A 22,404-nucleotide genomic window follows, 5' to 3' on the forward strand; every position below is an offset into this window, starting at 1 on the left:
TTTCCCCCACCATTTCCGCCCTCCTTCTCCCCCTTGTTCCTCCGTCAAGTTCCTCCTAATCCTCCTATACGTGCAAACATATGATATTTGTCCTTCTCTGCCTGACTTATTTCGCTCAGCACAACACCCTCAAGGTCCATCCACGTTGCTACACATGGCCAGATTTCATTCTTTCTCATTGCCATGGAGTATTCCATGGTATAGATAAACCACATCTTCTTGATCCATTCATCTGTTGATGGACACTTAGGCTCTTTTAATGTCTCTTTGCCCATGTGAAAATGACCCAGTTTGAGTCACCCAAAAGATTGTTTTGTTTGTTGTTGGATATTACCAGTATTATAGCTTTCATGAATCTCATCTTTCAGCTACTTTAGCTTGAATTAAAGTATCACACCATGCATAACATAATTTTTCTCTAATATATTATGAGTCTGAACATGGTTGTACTTTTTTGGAATACTTAGTCAAATTCTAGGTTTATAAATGATGACCAAGAAATTCAAGGGATTATGGAATCACTAAATACTACAACCTAAAAGGAACTCCACTCCCATATTTTATAGTTGAGTAATTTTAAATGCATCAAAACTTAACAGTATGTTGGACTGTTCTCATCTTGGTCTTAAGAAGGTATTTCCTATTTAGATTTGTATAAATACTATCAGTTTTACTAAATACTTAATATGAAAGCAGCTACTGTACATTGTAATGTTGCCCACAATATATTTAATCTTTTCATTTTTTCACTTTCAGCTTTCTTGTCCTTTTACTTAGCTTAAGTAGCAACTTTTAAAATAATTTGCCTTGAGCACTGAGTGTTGTATGGAAACCAATTTGACAATAAGCTATATTAAAAAATATTTACTTTTCCCATCTATTTCATAACTTGATTGATTATATTACCTAGATAATGTACGTATGTTCTGATTGGAATATTTACTCACATTCAAAGTAGTATTAAATAATTAATATAGGTTGGGTGAGACTTAAAATTGGATCTTTTAGAAGTGTGGTTGTTGTGCTGGTGAGAGTAACACTACACTGCACTGCAGCTTCACCAGCCCCTCCAGATTTACCGTCTGATGCAGCTGTATTACAGTTATCATGTGTTGTTTCCCAAGCTGCAATTTCCTTCTCAATTTGTGGCTATAACCCAACATTTGATGATTGTTTTCCACCCAGTTCAACATTGATCTTTGATCCTGCAGCAAAGTTAAAAAATACCTTTTTTTTCTTTTTTGCCAAAAATCTGACAAGATTGTATTGGGTGTCATCAGCAGTAACATCAGACTTTATTTCACTGAATAAAGATGAAACAGCTGCTTTATTGTTCAATTCAGCACTCATGCATTCAGTATAGGATCATAATGTTTTCCAGCTTTCTCTAGCTATAGATATTTTCCCCTGTTGTCTAAAAATGCTGTGGATATCACTTTGTTAGACAAAATGTAGATATTTTCAGCAATTCTTTATTAAGTTGAACTGTAACATATACTTAATCACTTTATAGATGTTCCTAAAACTTTTTATAAGGGTATATTTTTATTTTCTAATAATTATAATTCCCAAAGTTAATTATAGATTTGATTTGCCTTTGCCATATTATCTTTATGCTTTTTACAGAAATTTATTTTAAATTCCATTTATTTCCAAGTTATCTTATTTTTTCACATACAATTGTAAGTTCACATTGAAATTGGTAAGTAATCCCCTTGTGAATTTGCGTGTGTAAGAGAGACAGATAGGAAGAGAAAGGCAGGAACTGAGGGAGGGACACATTGATTGATTTAAAATAACAAAGCTTCAACACTGTTTGTGAAGGACTTTGTTCGGTGTTGCCATGTTTTAACTTTCACTGCTTAAGAAATGGTAAATAATTCAGTGTGGGTTGTTGTTGTTGTTGTTGCCTCTCTCCAGCAGCCTGTGGTAGCTGTTCCCCTTATGCCAATTAGCAGAAGGAAAGAGGATGAGGTGTCTGTTGGAAGTGCACCCCTGGCAAAGCAACAGTCCTATCAGGCCTCTGAATATGCCAGCAGCCCTATAAAAACAAAAACAATAACAGGTATGTGTCAAGAATTCTAAAGGGTGTGTGATTTTACCCTGTCTCTCAGCTAACAAGGTACCAAGTTACCCGGGCCTTAATTTCATGAATGCTGCCCGAAGACATGAGACTCCTAGAATGGGGACAAAAGACTTTATTATCTTACAGCATTAGCAGTAACTAGAGTATTAGCATTTTCTTGTGTCTCTGCCCTAGGCCTGATTCCCACAGGGTGGCACTAAGAAGGTCAGATGATACTAAACACAGTGGACTATGTTACACAAGAGGAACCCTCAATTTAGGGAACTCGAACCTTCTATAATGGGGAGAAAGCATGCCTGCCATTTTCTCTAGATGGAGACACTATTGTACCTTTCAAGGCTGTAAGCAAACTTGACCTTTGCTCAAAAGGAGGACAGTATCTGTCTTTTGAGGCTGTATGCTCTGCAGATATCCTTGAAAGCACAATTGGGAACAAAAGCACTCACTACTTCTACTTTGAAGACCTTCAGAAACACTAGAGACCGATAGAGAATGGTCTCCTGATAGCATGTTCTTTCTTAAAGTGAATTCTAGCAAAACACAGTATATCTCAATTTTCTCCCTCTTCCTTCTCTCATTTTCTTAGCTAGATCATCTATGCAAATACAGAGTATAAATATTCTTCCATAAGACAATTTTAAATTTCCATTTCTGTAATAAAAGTTTATCATTACATTTATGATTTAAATTAAGTTACATAGAAACTATGATCATAGTTGTTTATGATTTGTGTATCTTCCTTCTTGAATGCCCACCGTTTTTACTTCTCTGGAAACCTTGGTGGTAGTGCTGTATAGAGAATGCTGTAGGCTAAACCTTTTCTTTGCTTATAATTAAGTTTCAAAGTTTTTGTTCTGTTTTAATTAGAGTACACTGTTCCTGTTTGAGTTTTAATTTAAAAAGTGTTTTATGAGGGGCGACTGGATGTTTCGGTTGGTTAAGCGTCTTAGTCTTGATTTCGGCTCAGATCATGACCTCATGATTCATGAGATTGAGCCCTTTCATTGGGCTCTTTGCTGATAGCGTGAAGCCTGTGGGACTCTCTCTCTCCCTCTCTCTCTGCCTGTCCTCCACTTGTGTGTGTGTGCCCTCTCCTTAAAAAAAAAAAAAGTATGAAGTTGCCCTGTTTCACTCATTGTTTACATTGCATCGTAAACTGTAATGAATTTGGGAAATGAATTCATAGCCTTTTACACATCTTTTTTTTTTTTTTACTTTTACCATCTTAACCACTAAATTGTATAGTTCAGTTAGTGTTAAGTATATTCACATCATTATGAAATGCGCATTTTAATATTTTAACTGGAGTTTACAGTGGAGAAATGTTAGAGTTAATTTATGCCTGAATTCTTGTTAAAATGAGTTTTTATTTTTATAGTTTCAGCCTAAGTTAGTCTTGGTCTTAAGTTCATTCCCAACAATTATGTAGTATTTTTGGCACATGAAGGCCAACAAAGCTTGGTGGTACTTCACTGGGCTTGATTTTGCCTTGTGATTATTCAGCAGGAAGCAGACGTCTTCCTTTTCCAATCACAGTTACCCAATATTAAATAGCTGGCTGCCAGGGAGAACATATGTTTGATGGTTGGAAACGTGTTGACAGCAGAACAATACTATTCCAGTGCTACAGGCACATAGGGCAGGCCAAGCCAGAATAAAAGTATGTCTCACATGAAGACACTATATTATCACAAAAATCTAAATAATCTTCTAGGGAATCTATTTTTGAAAACTAGGAACCCCTAACAGCAATGACATCTGTTTACCCTATGTTTTGGAAATGTTATGAAAATTAATTTGGAACTGTTGGTGAAACTGTAATGGAAACAAAAAATTGAAAAAGCAGTATGCTCCATAAATGATAGGTTTTTAGAAAAATACTAGCTATTTTTATCTTACATGTTTATATATTACTTCTCCAGTTCAAAGTACTATTAAGTACACAGTTAAATATTAGAAGGTCTTTGAATTTGACTCCTTGAATAGTATTGAGATAATAAATTAAGACATGTGTTCACTAATGATGTAAATTTTAGTAGATCATACCACAGTTTAAAAGTAGGGACCTTTAGCTTCTGACTGTGATGGTGTAACAAGGACTAGATTTATATTTCTGCTATAAATAACTAAGTAACTTGTCTAATTATGTGGGGGGGGGGAACGGTTTCTAGACTTTGGGGAAAAGGCAGCACAGGACTGTGATTCATCGTAGAAGAGAAGCAAAACAATCAAGCCCTTAGATTGCCCTGGCTTTCTTGCTAACGGCACGTTCCAGACCACAGAGCAGGGTGCAATATAATAAGCTGAGCTCAGCTATCTTGCTGAATTGAAGTTTAGCCAGGTAGAGTGACTGAAGCATTAGGAGGTGGAGATGACTGCAAGTCATAGAATACAGTTTGAGAGAGAGAAAGTTGTGTAGCAAAGAGCTCCAGAAATCAGCAGTAGTATTCTCATTGAATAATTGCTAAGTGAATAGTAAGATATGCATGCATGGGATGAGACTCTATATAGTTAGGTAAAAGATGACCAAGAAACTGTGGTCTGAATGATTCCCAGAGCTCACTCTGGGCTGGAAGGCATTCGGGTCCTACTGTCCATAGAATGCAATCCCGTTGATTACTCAGGGCATTCAGTAGAGATTCTAGAAAAGCCATTCCTCCATAGTATCCATAGTGGCAATAAAGTATCAAAAATGTAAAGGCTACCCTAGACTCACTTTCAACAGTTTAAAAAAGGCTCTGAAGTACCAAAAACTGAATAAGTGGTGGCAAAATGAAGCCCAACACTATTAAGAGAAATAGATGATCCAGACATGTAACAACTTAAAATCACAGTGTAAGCACATTCAATCAAAACCCAATGGAGATGTAAAAAAGTAGGAAACTTTGACCAGAAAAACACACCAGTATAAATAAAGTAAGAAGTGGCATAGATGACAGAATTAGCAGGTATATTAAATACTTGTCTATTCAAATAGGTATTGTAACTATCTTCAGGTATTTAAGGAGAGATGTTTTGGAGGAAAATGGAAGATATAATAAAGAATCGAACCTAACTCTAGAGTTGAAAAATACATGTGAATGGAGAAGCTGGATAGAAATAACTCTAGAATATACATTGCTGAAGAAGAAATCAACCTTGAAGACATAGTAATAGAAACTTGCAAAATGAAACCAAAAAGCATAAATTGGGGGAAAAAAAAGCATATAGTAGTTGACTGAGGAGTGATATTTTGGGCAGTCAGAATAGGTATCATGAAAGTTTGACCAGATACTTGAAGCAGGTAAAGGAGGGAGCCATGCATATATCTTTAGAAAAAATCCTACAGGATTATAAATGTATCTTAGAATAAATTATCCAATCTAACCCCTTAGCTTTATAATTATGGAGATTGATTAATAAAGGTGTCAGGTAACTTATCCAAGGTTAAAAACTGTTTAGTGAGACTTTTTTAAAGTTTCAGATTATGTATTTAATTCATCCCTCCACTGAACTTCCCCTCTGGCAACTATCATGTGTTCTCTATAGTTAAGGGTCTATTTCTTGAGGTTTTTTGCTCATTTGTTTTGTTTCTTAGATTTCACATATGAGTGATATCATATGGTATTTGTCTATGACTTATTTTGCCTAGCATTACACTCTACAGTTCCATGCATGTCATTGCAAATGGCAAAATTTCATTCTTTTTGATGGCTGAGTAATTAATCATTCAGTGTGTGTGCGCATGTGCACATGTGTGTATACACATATACACATACCACATCTTTATCCATTCATCAGTTGATGGAATAGGTGATGGGGATTAAGGAAGGGACTTGCTGTGATGATCACCTGATGTTTCTATATTGTACCCCTGAAACTAATTCTATACTATATGTTAACTGGAATTTAAATAAAAACTTAAAAAAAAATCTTTCAATATGAGTATTTACATTGCTTCTTAATTTATAAATTTATAAAGTAAAACGTTAAGCTATTTAATCTTTTTAAAAATCTTTCTCAGTTTGATCACTGTTTTACTCTGTTCTTCACTTTCCACTTGAGAAATCTTTTTCCAGTGCTATGTGAGTTGCTTTGATGAAGCTATTTAGCAGATTTTGGAGAGTAACACTTGAAAAGTAGCACCCTGGTGACTTTAAATAGTTAACATATTTTCTCAGTGTATTAATGCATCTGTAGGAAATACACACATACACACACACTCACACACTCACACACACTAAAGTTCCAGATTATAGTAGTCATTCTGTGATTATTAGGTGCTTTCTTTCATTTCTTAGAGGCAAAAGCAGCCCTAAAAATCAGGTCTGTTTAGTCATCTACTGTTTTGCTTCTAATACCCACTATGTAACCAGCCAACTTCAGAGCATTTTTTTGTCAAGAGATTCTTCTAAATTTTCAGCCCAGTCCCATAGGACTGAAATAGTGAAGAATTTTACGTCAGAGCTACCAACAAGGATATAATGGGAAACACCTATACGTCTGTGATGAGCATGTCAGATTCTGTCACTCTTTAATTGGGTGTCAATTCAGTGTTAAGTTCCTGGATGACACTCAGAAGTGAAAAGCTACTGCTGACTGTTTTTCCCCCCATAAATCAGATTTTTAAATATATCCCACATTTATTGATGTGTTCTAAAAAAATAAAACATTTATAATGCTTCAGATGTTTACATTTTTTGTCAGGCATATAGAAATTTAATCTTTAGTTCTCAGAATTAAATATGAAAATCACGAAATTTAAAAAACACTTCATATTATAGATTGAGAAAAACTTCAGAATTTTTTAAAGAATTTTTTTTATTTTTGGACCACTAACTTAGGTTATCAGGTAAAATATTCCTAATTACCTTTTTTCTGACCTCATTTCAAAATAAAGTATTTTTAATTGCTTTTTTAAGTTTGTTTATTAAGAGAGAGGGAGAGCAGGGAGGGGCAGAGAAAGAGGGAGGGAGAGAGAGAGAGAGAGAGAGAGAGAATTGTAAGCAGGCTCCACGGTGTCAGCACAGAGCCTGACATGGGGCTCGAACCCATGAACTGTGAGATCATGACCTGAGCTGGATGCTTAACCAGCCAAGCCACCCAGGCGCCCCTCAAAATAGAGAATTTTTAAACTAAGTGAGAGTTCAATAATGTAGCTATAATAATTAAGGATGAGTTAATTTTAACTGAAAAAATTAGAAAACTCTCAGTAACAGTTTAAACAAGATTGAATTTTGTCTCTCATGTGAAAGCTTAAGGGTAGACACCGCAGGCTGTTATGGCTCTCCAGGGTCAGGCACTGTCTTATTGTACTGTGGGTGGTCTCTGTTACCAGGCTTGACTAATGTCCACAGTGGGTGCATCAACAGTGCATCACATCTGTTTTTAGTGAGCAGAAATGAGTGACAAGAAGTTACCTTACTTCTTTGAAAAGTATACACAGGTTGCACACTTCAGTTTTGCATATATACTCTTGGACAGAACTACTCATGTGATCATATCTGAAACTGTATGGGATCTCAGGAGTGTAGTCTGTATTTTTAAAGGCCCATATGCATGACCAAAACATGGGCTCCAACTAAGAAAAAAGAAAAAAGAGGAGTGTAGATACTACAGGTTATTTAGCAGTCTCTGCCACAGAACTTAAAAGGTAATGTTACAAGCTGGAGTTTTGGCAGGAAGTAGAAAATACTTTGCTTTAAATGAGATTATCAGAAGACAAAGTCAGTAAAAATGTTGTTGTGTCTGAGGTGTTGCTTAGATTTTTCACAGTGAGTGAGAGAGGCTTACGAGTCATTAATGTATGGATCATATATAATCAAAGCCACAGAGTGTATCATCTCCCAGAGAAAGCATTCACAGCAAAATGAGAAAAAAGCCCCAAATTAAATTCTGAGCAACTATTTCTTTAAACATTAAGGAGAATCAGCCAATGGAGAGATTGAGAAGCCTTATTCTGAGAAGTAGGCAACAAAGATGTATACATATGTATGTATACGTTTGTATGTATGACATATATGTGACATAATTGAACAACGCTTCAAGATGAGAGTGGGTAACTGCCTAGTATGATGTAGACTCATCAAGAACAAAGAGGCAGAAAAAAATTCAATTGTCCAGAGGAGTTTCACTTGTTTGGAAATGAATGGGAATTGAAACAGCTATGATATACACCACTCTGTCAAGAAATTTGAGTATACAGACATTTGGGTATGTCTGTAGAGAGGTAAAGAGGAGAGAAGGAAAAGTTGGGAGATACGGTAAAGTTGGGTATCATTTATACAGCGAGATCACAAAGGAAGCAAAATATAAGATCTTAGAAACCGATGTAAGAATTAATGGAATTGCCTCTTCTTCTGGGATAGAGTAGAAGATAAGAGGATTTATCTGTCAATTTAGTTCATTTTCTCTCCACAAACAAGATTAGGTAGGTTTAGTATTATTTTCTTTGCCCTCTTTCAGAGAATGTTAAGAGACGAGGAAATGTTTAATTTTTGAGGGTTGGACACCTGTTTTGCATATACAAGGAATGTGTTCCTTTTAAGGAAACATGACATTATGCTTTCACTTTTTTTTTTTTTTTTTTTTTTAATATACGTTTCATATGTTACTCCAAGTTTGGGTGCCTGGGTGGCTCAGTCTGTTGAACTTCAAACTCTTGATTTCAGCTCAGGTCATGATCCCAGAGTCTTGGGATCAAGCCCTAAGTCTTGATTCTTTTTCCCTCTGCTCTGATTGTGCGTATGCATGGTCTTTCTCTCTCTCTCTCTCTCTCTCTCTGACTCTCTCTCTCTCTGTCTCTGTCTCTGTCTCAAATAAAGAAAGAAAAAGAAGAAAAAAATGTTTTTCCAAGTTTGAAATTCCATCAAGTCTTTAAAAATCATTTTAGGGGTTCCTAGGTGGCTCAGTAGGTTAAATGTCTGATTTCGGCTTGGGTTGTGGATTCCTGGTTTGTGGGTTCAAGCCCCACATCCAGCTCACAGCTGTCAGCAGAGTCCCCTTTGGATCCTAATCCCCTCTTTCTCTGCCTCTTCCCTGCTTGTGCTCATCCTTTCTCTCTCAAAAAATACATAAACATTAAAAAAAATATTTAAAAATTATTTTATCTATAGGCAATATAACTTGTAGGATGGTTTTAAGTGGTGAGATTTCCAATTTTTGCTAGTAATAATTGCTCCTCAAGGCACTGATATATATGGATTCTAATTTTAAGAATTATGTATTATAAATAAATATAGTCATTCATCTAAAAATGTTTAAGTCATCCTTAATTTGATTAAAGCTGAATGTTGAACAGGTATGTTCCTAGTTACAGGGTGGAGTTAGTGTTAATGTATGCAAAATAATTTTTTTGTGGACTTTTGTATATTAGAAGTTGCTCACTTTAATCACATAGTTTAGCATAAAATTGCATTCCTTTGTGATTAATTAGGTTTTTAATTTCATTGAAAATATTAAATCATTGGAAAACATTGCATAATGTACAATTGATTTTATTCTCTCAGGGGTAAAATGTGGTTTAAAGTATATTTTACCCTTTTGAAATAGAAAAGGGTTTAAAATAAAGTATATCTACTGAAGTACATCAAAACTTAAAAAAAAATTGGAAAAAACCATCTAGAAAGTAATCAGAACTTAAGGAAAATATACATATACTAAATTGCCTTTTCCCATTTGTAATTTTAAGAACCATTGTTTTTATTTCTAAACTTAGAATTTATGAGGTAAAGTATTAACAGTCTGTAGAACTTAACATAAAATTTACTATTTCAAATTATATATGTTTGTTTCTAAGCTTATCCTCCTAAAGAATTTCAACAGATGCCAAATTTTAATTTCTTACAGCAGCCATAATAGTCTACATGGTTGTAGCTATAGAGTATTTTTAATATTTTGTTTTTAAAAAATTTTTTTTAATCTTTATTCTTGAAGGAGAGAGAGACAGTGTGAGTGGGGGAGGGGCAGAGAGTGAGGGAGACACAGAATCCAAAGCAGGCTCCAGGCTCTGAGCTCTCAGCACAGAGCCTGACGCAGGGCTGGAACTCACAAGCCGTGAGATTATGACCTGAACAGAAGTCACTTAACTGACTGAGCCACCCAGGTGCCCCTAACATTTTGTTTTTTTTTAATGTTTCATAAAATATCTGTTCATCATTTGATGATATTCTTTTATAGACATATCTGATAATTACACTATTCACTTGGTACTACCACATACCTGAATTTCTTGCTTTGCTAGTTTTCATATGAAGACTCCTCAAGTAAATCATTGATAAAGAAATGTAATTTATACTTTTTTAGTGTGTCTCCTCGTGTGTCTGGCAGAATGTTGTATAGTTAGTGTTTGTTCATTAATTCCAAGAGCATGTTGAGTTTTTTAAGCATACTAGGTTTATTGATTTTTATTTTTTAAATATATTACAATTTATGTAGCATGCACATAATTCTTTCCCTCATGGAACTTTGGTTCTTGAAAGTTATATGTAATTATTATTTGTTTTTGTACCTTCTTGGTTTATTTTTAATTTCTCTAGGACTTGTAAAGCAGAAGACTTATTTAGGTATGATTTCTTTTAATATGTTCAATTTTACTCTTATTTTTTACTTTGAAAGTAGAATATAGTCTGTACTAAATTTTGTCAATGGAGATGGCTTTAGAATGTAAATTATCTTAATGCTGAGAAATTATTTTTAAATTCTACATTCTCTAGAGATTATTTTATTTTGACTACAAAGGAGAAAAAAACCGCCACAAAAGCACTCTTTTTGGTTTCCATGAACACATCTGAGGCAGACTCATATTTTGTTAAAAGCATTCTTTTTTTAAAAAAATATTTTTATTTATTCCTAGGAGAGAGAGAGAGACAGCGTGAGCAGGGGAGGGTCAGAGAGAGAGGGAGTCACAGACTCTAAAACAGGCTCCAGGCTCTGAGCTGGCAGTCCGCACAGAGCCCGACACGGGGCTCAAACCCACGAACCGCGAGATCATGACCTAAGCGAAAGTCGGACGCTTAACCGACTAAGCCACCCAGGTGCCCCTAAAAGCATTCTAAACAGTAAGTGATTAAATTAAAATAAGAACAGAGAACACAAGCTGCTTGAAAATAGTTCATCTTTAGTATCTTTCTATCTTTTTTCTTAGTGCATTCCTATTTGGTAAAAATCTTTGGGCAAGCATCTGGAGTACCATTTATTTATTGATACATGCATTAAATGTATGTATCACTCTAGCAGTATGCTATAAAGCATATAAGATAATTATAATTTTATTAACATTTTAATGTTTTCTGATAGTTTTAATATATCAATAATATATCAATATACCAATAATATTTCAGTGAGACTAATACTGTGCTTCATTTCTTAAAATAAAATTTAATACAGTGTTATAAAAACTTAAAAGTTTTAGTTCTTAATTCAGTTTATTTTAATAGCTGATTTTAGTGGCTGACAAAGTTGAAAAGCTGCCTCACTGAGATAATTTTTTTTTTTCCAAATAGTTTATTGTCAAATTAGTTTCCACATAACACCCAGTGCTCATCCCCACAGGTGCCCTCCTCCATGCCCATCCCCCCCTCCCCCCCACATCCATCAGTCCTCAGTTTTTGTCAGCATTCAAGAGTCTCTCATGGTTTGCCTCTCTCCCTTTCCCCCACCATTTCCGCCCTTCTTCTCCCCCTTGGTCCTCCGTCAAGTTCCTCCTAATCCTCCTATACGTGCAAACATATGGTATTTGTCCTTCTCTGCCTGACTTATTTCGCTCAGCATAACACCCTCAAGGTCCATCCATGTTGCTACACATGGCCAGATTTCATTGTTTCTCATTGCCACGTAGTATTCCGTGGTATAGATAAACCACATCTTCTTGATCCATTCATCTGTTGATGGAGCCCCTCTGGAAAACAGTGTGGAGGTTCCTCAGGAAACTCACTGAGATAATTTATATCCTAGAGAGAAAAGGCCGTCATTAATGCACTGAGGACACTAATTTTTCAGTCCTACCGATTTTGTCAAAGGTCTTTATTGACAAAAGGCTAGTAGATTTCAGGCTTCCTTACGTCAGTAAGATAGTCTTCCAACTTAATGGAAAAGTGTTGCCTTTTTCTTTTAAATAAATTAGTGATATCTTCAGTCCATAGTCTTGAATTTGTCTGTTACATAAGAGTCTTTTAAAAAATGTATATCCAAATTATGAGGATTAATTTAGTTAAAGATAGAGAATAAAATTTATAAATCTGATGAACTGTGTGTATGTAAGTTGTAATATGCCACAGTTAATAAAAAACCAATGAAAGATTGAAGGGCCCCTGCCAGTTTCTTTTTGTTATTGAATGTGTAATTTTCCTCCAGTATTCTTAGCATTTTGTTATTTGTAGCCTTCTGACATGGAGATGGACCTCAATGTAATTCTACTTTGCTAAATGTTAACAAACTATGTATCTTTCTCATTTTTAGATAAAAATAAATATGAGCAGACATTCTCCTATTTTTCCCCAGAGCTCAATGGATGGTCTTCTCGTTTTGCACACTACATTTATTGGAGTTCATTGTTATGTTAGGATGTTGCTATATGGAAGTTTAGGGTTATCTGAAAGAAGTCCCTCATAAAGGCTCAGGTGGGAGAGTGCCAAGGCGTCTAGTTAAACTGGGGAAAGTATTGACTAACGTAGTTGAAGAAATCTTCTGGAGATGGAGATAAAATCAAAAACATCTCTTAATATGCAAGTTCAGACAGAGTGTCAGAGACCATGACCAGTGAATATGATAATGGAAGGAGTGAGAGCCAATTAATTAAGCAAGGCAAGCAGTAAGGTTGGATACTTCTTGAAGAGAAGTAAGCTTGGGAAATGGGGAAGTAAGCCACATGAAATGCTTGGGCATTTTGAATGTAGGCTGTATAATGAATGATATTGTGAGGGCTCGACAGTTACACCTATTAAAAATTGCCTGGTTTTCCTCTTAATTTATAGGTGACTCCTTGAATAGGGAAGAAAACATTTTTTCATTAGGACTCTGCAAGAGAAAGAAACTGTTTAAATTTAAATTTTAAAAAGCAGTAATATTTTGTTGAGTCACATAACTAAAATGGTAAGAAAAGCAAATATCTTTTCTTTGGAATGACCTCAAAACAGAGACTCCATACCATCAGGATTCTGCCTTTTCTGTTGGCTTAACTTTTTTTTTTTTTTTTTTTTTTTAACTGAACATAGGTTTCTAGGCTTAGCAGTGTACCTGGCTGTGGTTCCTCTGGACTCACATACTTATTCTCTGTGATCAAAGGGAAAGATCTGATCTTGTATCTGTTGAAACCCTACCTGAGGAGGATTTTGTTTGGTCTCTTTGGATCATGTGCATACATCTTAGACAATCACTGTGTCCAGGGAGGTTAGGTACTGTGACTGGTCTAGCCACAGCCCAAGTTAGGTCATATATCTCCTTCTGTGTTTAGGAGCCTGAGGTGTTACACCAGAAGATGGAAGATAGCAGAAACATGGCCCTTGGGAATAATTTGTGAGTCAGTCAGGCATTCCAGTTTATGTCCACTAATTTTCGTTTTACAATTAGTCACAACAGATTTAAAACACAAAATGTTGATTATAATAACACTGAGATTAAATCACATTTGCAGATTTCTGTTTTGACAGGAATAAGGTAAATGGTTTATGAAGGTATTACACATATGAATTAGGAGCCCAGGAGAAAAAGAATCTAGACTTGAAAGATGTAGGATGCATAAGACAGATGGCAGCCTATAGCAGGTTTCATGTGTTTCTTTATCTCGAGTTTATTCATTTAGGGTAAAGGAATTAGGAAGTATTTTTGATGTTCTGCTTCATACAGTTTCTTAATTTTGCAACTTATAAAGTTTCATTATAAAGAATTTTTTTCGTAGTGGTTCATTATTTTGAACTATCATAAGATTTTAAAAATATGTCAGTTAATTTTGAAGTTATTTGAGAAAACGTGATGTTGTTAATAAGTACATTGAAAGGTTTTTGAATATACAGTTCTTTGGAAATAAGTTATTTTCGTTTTTACATGAACTGGCAAGAATTCAGCAAAGATTCAACGAGATTTGTTTTGTATGCAGTCTGCCTACCCCCCCCCCTGCTTTTTTAGCAGTCAGAACAAGATTATAGTTTCCAGATGAAATTTTGAATGTCACATGGTGATGACATATATTTTCCTGGTTGGCTCAGCATGAGATGCAATTTTGCATGCCATGTCACGCTGACTTGCAGAATCCAAAAGCCATTATTTCCCCAGGGGCTTTCAAGAGTGATAGTATCGAATGTAGTTTGTATTTTGATGAAAAGTCTCAGGCATTATTGCAGTTTCTATGGCAAGTTGCTTAAAGTTTATATACTATCTAAACTCTAGAAATTTAAAAATAGCCTTACTATGTAAAAATCACTTTTTCTTCAAGTTATTTAAATTTATGTTGCCAAAGTAAATTGCCAAAAATAATGAACAGTGTCTGACACAAATCAAGCTAAGACGGTATGGTGGAAAAACCTGTAGATTAGGAACCAAAAAATCTAGCTTTTGATCCTTTTCCTACTCCCATGTCAAGCTAACCTCATACACCTGCAGTTTCTTCATTTAGAATATGTTAATAAGTATACCGATAATAGCTCACAGATTTAACTGTTGTTATAAGACTTAAATAAAGTAGCACCTGGGTGCTCAGTTGGTTAAGTGTTGGACTCTAGATTTCAGCTCAGGTCATGATACCATGGTTTGTGAGTTTGAGCCCCACATCAGGCTCAGCTCTGACAGCATGGAGCCTGCTTGGGATTCTGTCTCCTTCTCTCTGTCCTTCCCCTACGTGCATTCTTTTTCTCCTTCTCTCTTCAAAAATAAATTTTAAAAATGAACATTTTAGGGGCTTCTGGGTGACTTAGTTGGTCAAGTGTCCGACTGTAGCTCAGTTCATAGACTCGCGGTCCATGGGTTCAAGCTGCACATTCATTGGGCTCTGTGCTGACAGCTCAGAGCCTGGAGCCTGCTTTGGATTCTGTGTCTCCCTCTCTCTCTGCCCCTCCCCTGCTCATGCTCTGTCTCTTTCTCAAAAATAAATAATAAAACATTTTTAAAAATGTTAAAAATGAACATTTTTAAAAAAGATATGTGCAAGTTCTATGAAATGATAAAAACACATTCAGATAGAAAGTAAATTTCACCTTTTTTATGTTTGTATTTTAAAAGCAAAACTATAAGCTCCAAGCAAGGTGAAGCTTCCTGTTTTATCTAGTAGCTCCTGACCTTGCAGGGTAATTTCATTTTTTCTTTTTTCTTTTTGATATTAATCATCTTAAAGTTGCCTTAAAGCCCAGCATTTCCATTCATGTTTATATAATAACACTTCTTTCACACTGATCTGTTCTATACTTGTCTTTTTTTTTTTTTTTTTTAATTTATTTCTAGGAGAGAGAGAGAGAGAGAGAGAGACAGCATGAGCAGGGGAGGGTGAGAGAGAGAAGGAGACACAGACTCTGAAACAGGCTCCAGGCTCTGAGCTGGCAGTCAGCACAGAGCCCGACGCGGGGCTCGAACCCACGAACCGCGAGATCATGACCTAAGCGAAAGTTGGACGCTTAACCGACTAAGCCACCCAGGCGCCCCTATACTTGTCTTAACTAAGTTGTTTTGTTATACCAGTCTCCCCTCCCTCCTTCCCACCTTCTCTCCTTTCTTTCCTCCTTCCTTCCTTCCCTCCTTCCCTCCTTCCCTCATCCAGTTGTCTACATTGCTGTTTAGGTATCTTACAGGCCACTCAAGCCTAATGTGTCAAATCTGTACAATAATATACCCCTTCCGTTACCACCATTGACTGTGTTACTCAAGGATGAAACTTTAAATTCAGTGGCTTTTTTCCCCTGTCCATTCTGCTCAGATGCTGCATCCCAAATTGGAGCCACATAATTTCTTGTACAGAATAATGTAAGGATGTCCTAAATAGTCTCACTTCTGTCATTTCCAAATTATTTCATCATCTGTTCTCAGTTACCCTAATCCATTGTCCAGATGACAGCAAGAATCATCCTATTAAAAATCTAAATTGGATCATTTTATTCCCTGTTTAAAACACTTAAGTAATGCCTTACTGCATTTGAGATAAAATCTAAACTCCTTACCATGACCTACAAAATTTGACGTTATTTAGCCTCTGTCCTGTTCTTCCTTTCGTCATTTGTCTTTTTTTTTTTTTTTCTTTTTCCCCCTTGCAGTGATCCTCTTTGATTCCTTCAAATGCTCCATGATTTTTCTTGCCGGAAACTTTTGCATGTGCTGTTCCCACTGTTTTCATTGCTCTCACTCCCCCTCCCCCAACATACACACAAAAACACTGAAAATTGAAGTATTTTTATTTTATGTATGATGAGTAGGCATTATAGTAGGTATCTTGGAGGACCCATTCAAGATGGCTCACATAATCCAATTTAATGAAGCCCATATTCTTCCCATACCAAAGGAAACACTGGCAGCACACAGTGAGGCAATGTTTCCACATCAGACCTTGCCAGTTTGAGCAGATGTGGCAGGAATGACAGCCCGGGCCACATTTCCTTGGATGGCCCCAGTAGAGCTGCTGGTGACCCATCTTGCTCTCTCAGATGCAACAAGGCAAAAGTTCATTGCTCTTTTCGTAGCTCTGTACTCTTTGTACTCCTAGTCTTAGTTTAAATGGTATCGTTTCAGTATTCTGTTCAGTCTTCCTCAAATAGGTCTGTGCCATTCCCCCAAGATTCCCTGCCTTAGCACCTCTTTTCTGCCCTTGTAACACCTATCATAGCTTTTCTTCTTTCTTTTCTTTCTCTTTGTCTAGACTGCATATCAAGGACCATATCTGACTTGTTCACTTTTTAAAAATTGAGGTATAATTGACATTACAGTAATTTCAGGTTTATAGCATAGTGATCCAATATACATATACATTGTAAAATAATAGTTGATATCCATCACTGTACATAGTTACCAAAAATATTTTTTTCTTGTGATGAAAATTTTTCTAATATTTACTTTCTGAGAGACCATCAAATATGCAATACAATATTATTAACTACAGTCACGATGCAGTGCATTACATCCCCATGACTTACTGATTTTATGTTGGAAGTAAGTACCTTTTCACCCCTTTAACCCATTTCACCCACACCCTTCACCTATTTCACCCACCCCTTTCTTCTGGAAACCACCAGCTTGTTCTTTGTATCTGTGAGTTTGTTTTTTGTTGTGTTTTGTTTTGTTTTTAGGTTTCAAACAGAAGTGAGGTGATATGGTATTTATCTTTCTCTGTCTGACTTATTTCACTTAGCATACTGTTCTTAAGATCCTTCTCTATTATTACAGATGGCAAGATTTTCATCTTTTCTGTGGCTGAATAGTATTCTATTACATGTTTGCATATATTGTGTGTGTATATATATACATACACACACATGCATATACATATATAGATACATATGTGTATATATGTGTATTAACCTCATTTTCTTTTTCCCTTCATCCATAAGCAGACACTTAGGTTGTTTCTATATCTTGGCTAATGCAAGTAATATTACAGTGAACATGGAGGTGCATATATGTTTTCAGTTAGTATTTTCATTTGTTTTAGATAAATACCCCAAAGTGGAAATGTTAGATCATATAATAGTTCTGTATTTAATTTTTTAAGGAACTTTGTACTGTTTTTCATAATGGTTACACAAATTTACATTCCAACCAGTAGTGCACAGGAATTCCCTTTTTTCCACATCCTCACCAGCACTTGTTATATCTTGTCTTTTTGATAATAGCCATTTTAACAGGGGTGAGGTTATATATTATTTTGGTTTTGATTTGCATTTCCTTGACAATTAATGATATTGAGCATCTTTCTGTACCTATGGGCCATCTGTATGCCTTCTTTGGAAAATGTTTATTTAGATCTTCTAATTTTTAATCAGATTGTTGCTGCTGTTGTTGTTGTTTTGCTGTTGAGTTGTATGAGTTCTTTACATATTTTGGGTATTAACCCCTTGTCAGATATATGATTTGCAGATATTTTCTCATATTCAGTAGTTTGCCTTTTCATTTTGTTGCTCGTTTCCTTTGCTGTGCAGAAGGTTTTTAGTTTGATGTAGTTCCACTAGTTGAATGTCACAGAGCTTACTGCCTATTTATTATGGTTCAGGTCTTACATTTTGTTAAGTCCTTAATCCATTTGAGTTAGTTTTTGTGTATGGTATAAGATAGGGCTCCCATTTCATTCTTTTATATATGGCTGTCCAGTTTTCCCAAAACCATCTATTGAAGAAACTGCTTTTTCCCCAAGATTTATTTACTTCTTTCTTTCCAGAATCTAACACCAATTTCTGGCATTGAGCAAATATTTAGTAAATAATTGTACAGATCAATAAAACCTTTTTTTCTCCATTTTTATTTAGGGGTTAAATATCACATTTCTTAAACGTTTTTGTCCCCAGTTCTTTAATTGATTTATATCAATGTCCTGTAACTTTTGATGTCTGTTCCCAGATTTCTCAAGGATATTTATCAATTATTCAGGAGAAGTAGCAGTTTGTAGTACATTATAAATCACTGCACATAATCTTTTAAGATATTCCTGCTATATCACACATTTAGTTAATTTTATAGTATTGAATACTGACCAGAGCAGTCCAAGTATAACCCAGGATATTGATGATAGATTTTACCTTTAGTCAGATAGTCATTAAATATAATTTTTAGTTCCTACAGTGTTCTTAACTCTGTGTTAAGTACTTTGGAAAATTGAAAGCGGTATGACATGGCTCTTGTTCTCATGTACTTTGGGTTCTGACAGGCTAAAAAAAAAAAAAAAGTCATGTACAATGTGGCAGAATTTATAAAACTGAGGAAAATTTATGGAGGGTGCCATTACTGTAAACTTTAAGAACTGGAAAAATTTTTATTAGAGAAGTACAACTTGTGGTAGGTCTTAAGTAGTTAAGATTTGCAATAATCAAGAGGGGGCAGGTTACTTAGATGGGAATAATGGGGAAGGCATTGATTGGAGTGGAGATTCTTCAGTGCAAATAGTAGAAAATAAAGTTGAATAGATTCAGAGAGGTGAGACCAGCTTATACCAGGCTTTGAAAACCAGATAGAAAACTTTGATTTTCTATCTATGGTGCTATTTATTCTTGGATAATATCCTATGGTTGAGAGCAGTTTGTAGGTTGGAGCAGAAGGAGAAAGACCCTTCCAGAAATGTGAGTTACCCTTCTTTATAGAAATGAAGATTTTTCAGCAGATTGGTAGCCATGGAAATGGAGAAAAAAGTACAGAATTAGGTTATTTATGAACCTGAAAATTGGCTTTTTTTTTTCTTTTGCAAGAGGTGAATTTATATTTCTTTCTAGTGACACCAAAATCATTCTTAGGATTATGAATGAGTAATAGCTTCTTTTCCATAGCTATACATACGTGCTTTAGAACAGAGTAAAAGGTCATTATAAGACAATGATTCTACAGTTACTGCACTTCCTACCTTATAATAAAAATTTCTAAAGTAACTGTGCTACCTATCATTTAGTAAGTCTGTTACTCATCTATTTCCCTTTTTCACAAGTATGGTTTTCAAAAGCACAACCTCAGTCATATACATCTTTGTTACCCCTAGGTCCTACTTCCAAGTAGACACTCAGTCATGCTTACTGAATTGAACTCTTACTTTTCCATAGCTCATAAGTTTTGGAAGAGGCCAATATTTTCCTCTTTCTCATTTTCAAGTGTTTTCCAAGCCACAGCAACAGAATGGAATAATAGGTCTATAATAAGATTCACAGACTCTTATTGGTCTGCCTTTATTCCTGCTTTGCTAAAATTCTCCATAGTTCCTTCTAAAATGTCCTACAGACTTGAGGAAATCGGGATTGGGAGAAAGGTGGTAGGGACATAGTTCCTCTTCAGCTGTGTTCTCTAACCCAGTATTTCTGCTAGTATTTTTGCTTTCAAGGAAAAGCAAGGAGGTCAGCCCGGCTGGAGCAGAGATCACTGGGAAGAGGGATGGAAGAGGAAGTGAAAAGACAATGGGGAAGAAAAATCCTATAGGGACTTATAAGTCATTGTAAGGATTTGGACTAGTAAAAGTGAATAATACAGGATTCCAGAGAAGGGTGTTAATTAGTGAAATGATAGGACTCATTTTGGCTATTTTAATATTATCACTTTGGGTCTTGTGTTGAGAATAGACTATAGGGAAGAAAGTATAGCAGCAGGTGGCCCTGTTAACCTGTGGCTTATTGTGGTAGTATATGCTTACAATTGTGGTGACTTGACTGAGGGGGAAATAAGGTCAAATTTATGATATATTTTGAGATGAAGCCAATAGAATTATGCCAACTGTCTAGATGTGTATGAGAGAGAGAGGATCGATCATATATTTTCACTGAGCAACTGGAAGGGTAGATTTGCTGTTTTCTGAGACTTTAAGTAATAAAAAGCAAAGGTATGGGGACAGAGAAAGACGTAAAAGTTTTGCTTTGGCCATGTTAAGTTTGAAATTCCTATGAAACCTCTAAATGGAGATGTTGAGTGGACAGATCAATAGTCTGGTGTTTAGAGGCCAGATCAAGAGTGTTTCCTGAGAATTGTTGCCATGTAGAGGATACTTAAACCCATGACACGAAGTGAGATCATCTAAGAAGAAAGTGTTTGTAGAGAAGAGTAATGGTCCAAAGACTGAAATCTTTGGACACTCCAACATTTAGAGTTCTGGAAAATCAAGAACTAGCGAGAAAACAAAGAAATCTGGTAGTGAGGTAGGAAAGGAACACAGAGACAATGGTGTCCAGGAAGATTTAAGAAAGTGTGTCAAGAAGGTGGCAATGATCAAATGTTTCAGTTTCCTCTACTAGGTCCTATTAGTCAGTGTTGTCCACTGTCTCTAAAAAACAACCACAAAAATCTCAGTCTCTTGACACAAGAGAATTGATTTCTTATTCAGGGAAAGTATGTTGTATTCACAGTTTTGTAGTCCCTTATAAGCAGTGACTTGGACATCTTCCCTTTAGTTACACTGATGATCCTTTGGATGTTCTGCATTCAGCCAACAGATAAGCAAAAAGAAAGAGATAAGGAAAGCACACTTGCTCTTGATTGCCTCCAAAGCTTAGAGAGGTACTACCTAGCTTTAGGTCGTATGTTATTGGTGAGAATCATTCACATAGGCTTGCCTTGCTGCAGACTAAATAATATAAGGGAGCAGGTGAAATGTTGAATGAGGTCTCTTGTCTGACACAGAGAGTGACAGTGATCCTGGAGCTAAAATCTTCAAAGAATGAGGATGAGAGTGTTGACCTCTGGATCATATAGATTATTACAGTAAGAAGAAGTGATGGGTATATGGTTGGATGACATGAAATCCAAAGTGAGACTTTTTTTTAGGGAGGAGGTAAAAAAAAAAAAATACACTGGAAGTGGCAGTGAGGATCAGCGAAGCCGTTGAGCCCACTCCCAGGCCCAGTTTTTTTGCAGGATATGGCAGAGAAAACAGCTAGTTAAGAGGACTTCTCAGAAAGCAATGTCCTCTGATTTGTTAGAAAAAAAGATGGAGAGTAAGTTCAGAGAAAAGTTTTAGGAAGATATGCAAGATTTTACTAATGATGTATCATGAGTTCTAGAGGGCAGAACAGAAGAGATTTCAGTGTTGTCGAATGAAAGATGGCATCAGGTAGGGTTACACAGAGTTCTTTGGCAATAAGTGTCTGGGTCATAACGGATGTTTAGAGTTTTGGGCTTCTCCTGTTGGCTGATGTAAATAGAGATGAATGGAGATGAAGGACATGAAAGAATTACCCCAGAATTAGAAGACAGAGTTATATGGCAAGTGTTGGTAGCTGAAGGCATGTGGTATTGTAGGATCACTCAGGTTGATTATTGGTTATTCTAATTTTGTAATTATATGTGCATGTATCAGGAACAGTTCTCAGGTCTGTAATCAAGTGTACAAAATACAGCTTTATTTTTTCACTAGCAGAGAAACAGAAGTTATCTATGATGCTCAGTTAGGTTGGGCTAAAGAAGTAAGTAATGCAAAGTCAATTCAGGGTCACTCAGAGTTGTGTCAGAGTTTTATGGGGATAATATTAAGGAAAGTATTTGACTCTTGTCTGGGTCCTGTGGCATACTCCTCTCTCTCAGGCAGTGAAAGTGGAATGCTTGGAGGTATCTTTAGAAGTAGAAACCTCAACCAATTTTTCTTTCTCTTTGAGTATTTAAAACAAGTTTGGGGTTTCCTGGGTGGCTCAGTGCATTGAGTATCTGATTACTTCAGCTCAAGTCATGATCCCAAGGTCATGGGATCAAGC

The 22,404-nt window shown here is 35.8% G+C and overlaps 2 protein-coding genes across 2 annotated transcripts in view; one reads left to right on the forward strand and one right to left on the reverse strand.

The window, feature by feature from the left end:
- The window catches only part of VPS13B (vacuolar protein sorting 13 homolog B), a 770,486-nt gene that overhangs the window by 322,738 nt on the left and 425,344 nt on the right, over positions 1–22,404 (forward strand). Inside the window, exon 21 of the mRNA XM_039218135.1 lies at positions 1,921–2,065. Coding sequence (XP_039074066.1) covers positions 1,921–2,065 — 145 coding nt within the window. The remainder of the gene's footprint in view (positions 1–1,920; positions 2,066–22,404) is intronic.
- Positions 16,437–16,673, reverse strand: LOC120220912 (40S ribosomal protein S29-like). Its single transcript, XM_039218131.1, has one exon. The coding sequence runs from the start codon at positions 16,671–16,673 to the stop codon at positions 16,437–16,439; it is 237 nt and encodes a 78-aa protein (XP_039074062.1).

The sequence above is a fragment of the Hyaena hyaena genome, unplaced genomic scaffold (assembly GCF_003009895.1).
Source record: "Hyaena hyaena isolate Hyena2069 unplaced genomic scaffold, ASM300989v1 scaffold_737, whole genome shotgun sequence".
In the NCBI taxonomy this organism is placed as follows: domain Eukaryota; kingdom Metazoa; phylum Chordata; class Mammalia; order Carnivora; family Hyaenidae; genus Hyaena; species Hyaena hyaena.

Bases quoted from the DNA above. Each gene is read 5' to 3' on its own strand.
- LOC120220912 (XM_039218131.1), bottom strand. From the start codon at position 16,673: ATGGGTCACCAGCAGCTCTACTGGGGCCATCCAAGGAAATGTGGCCCG.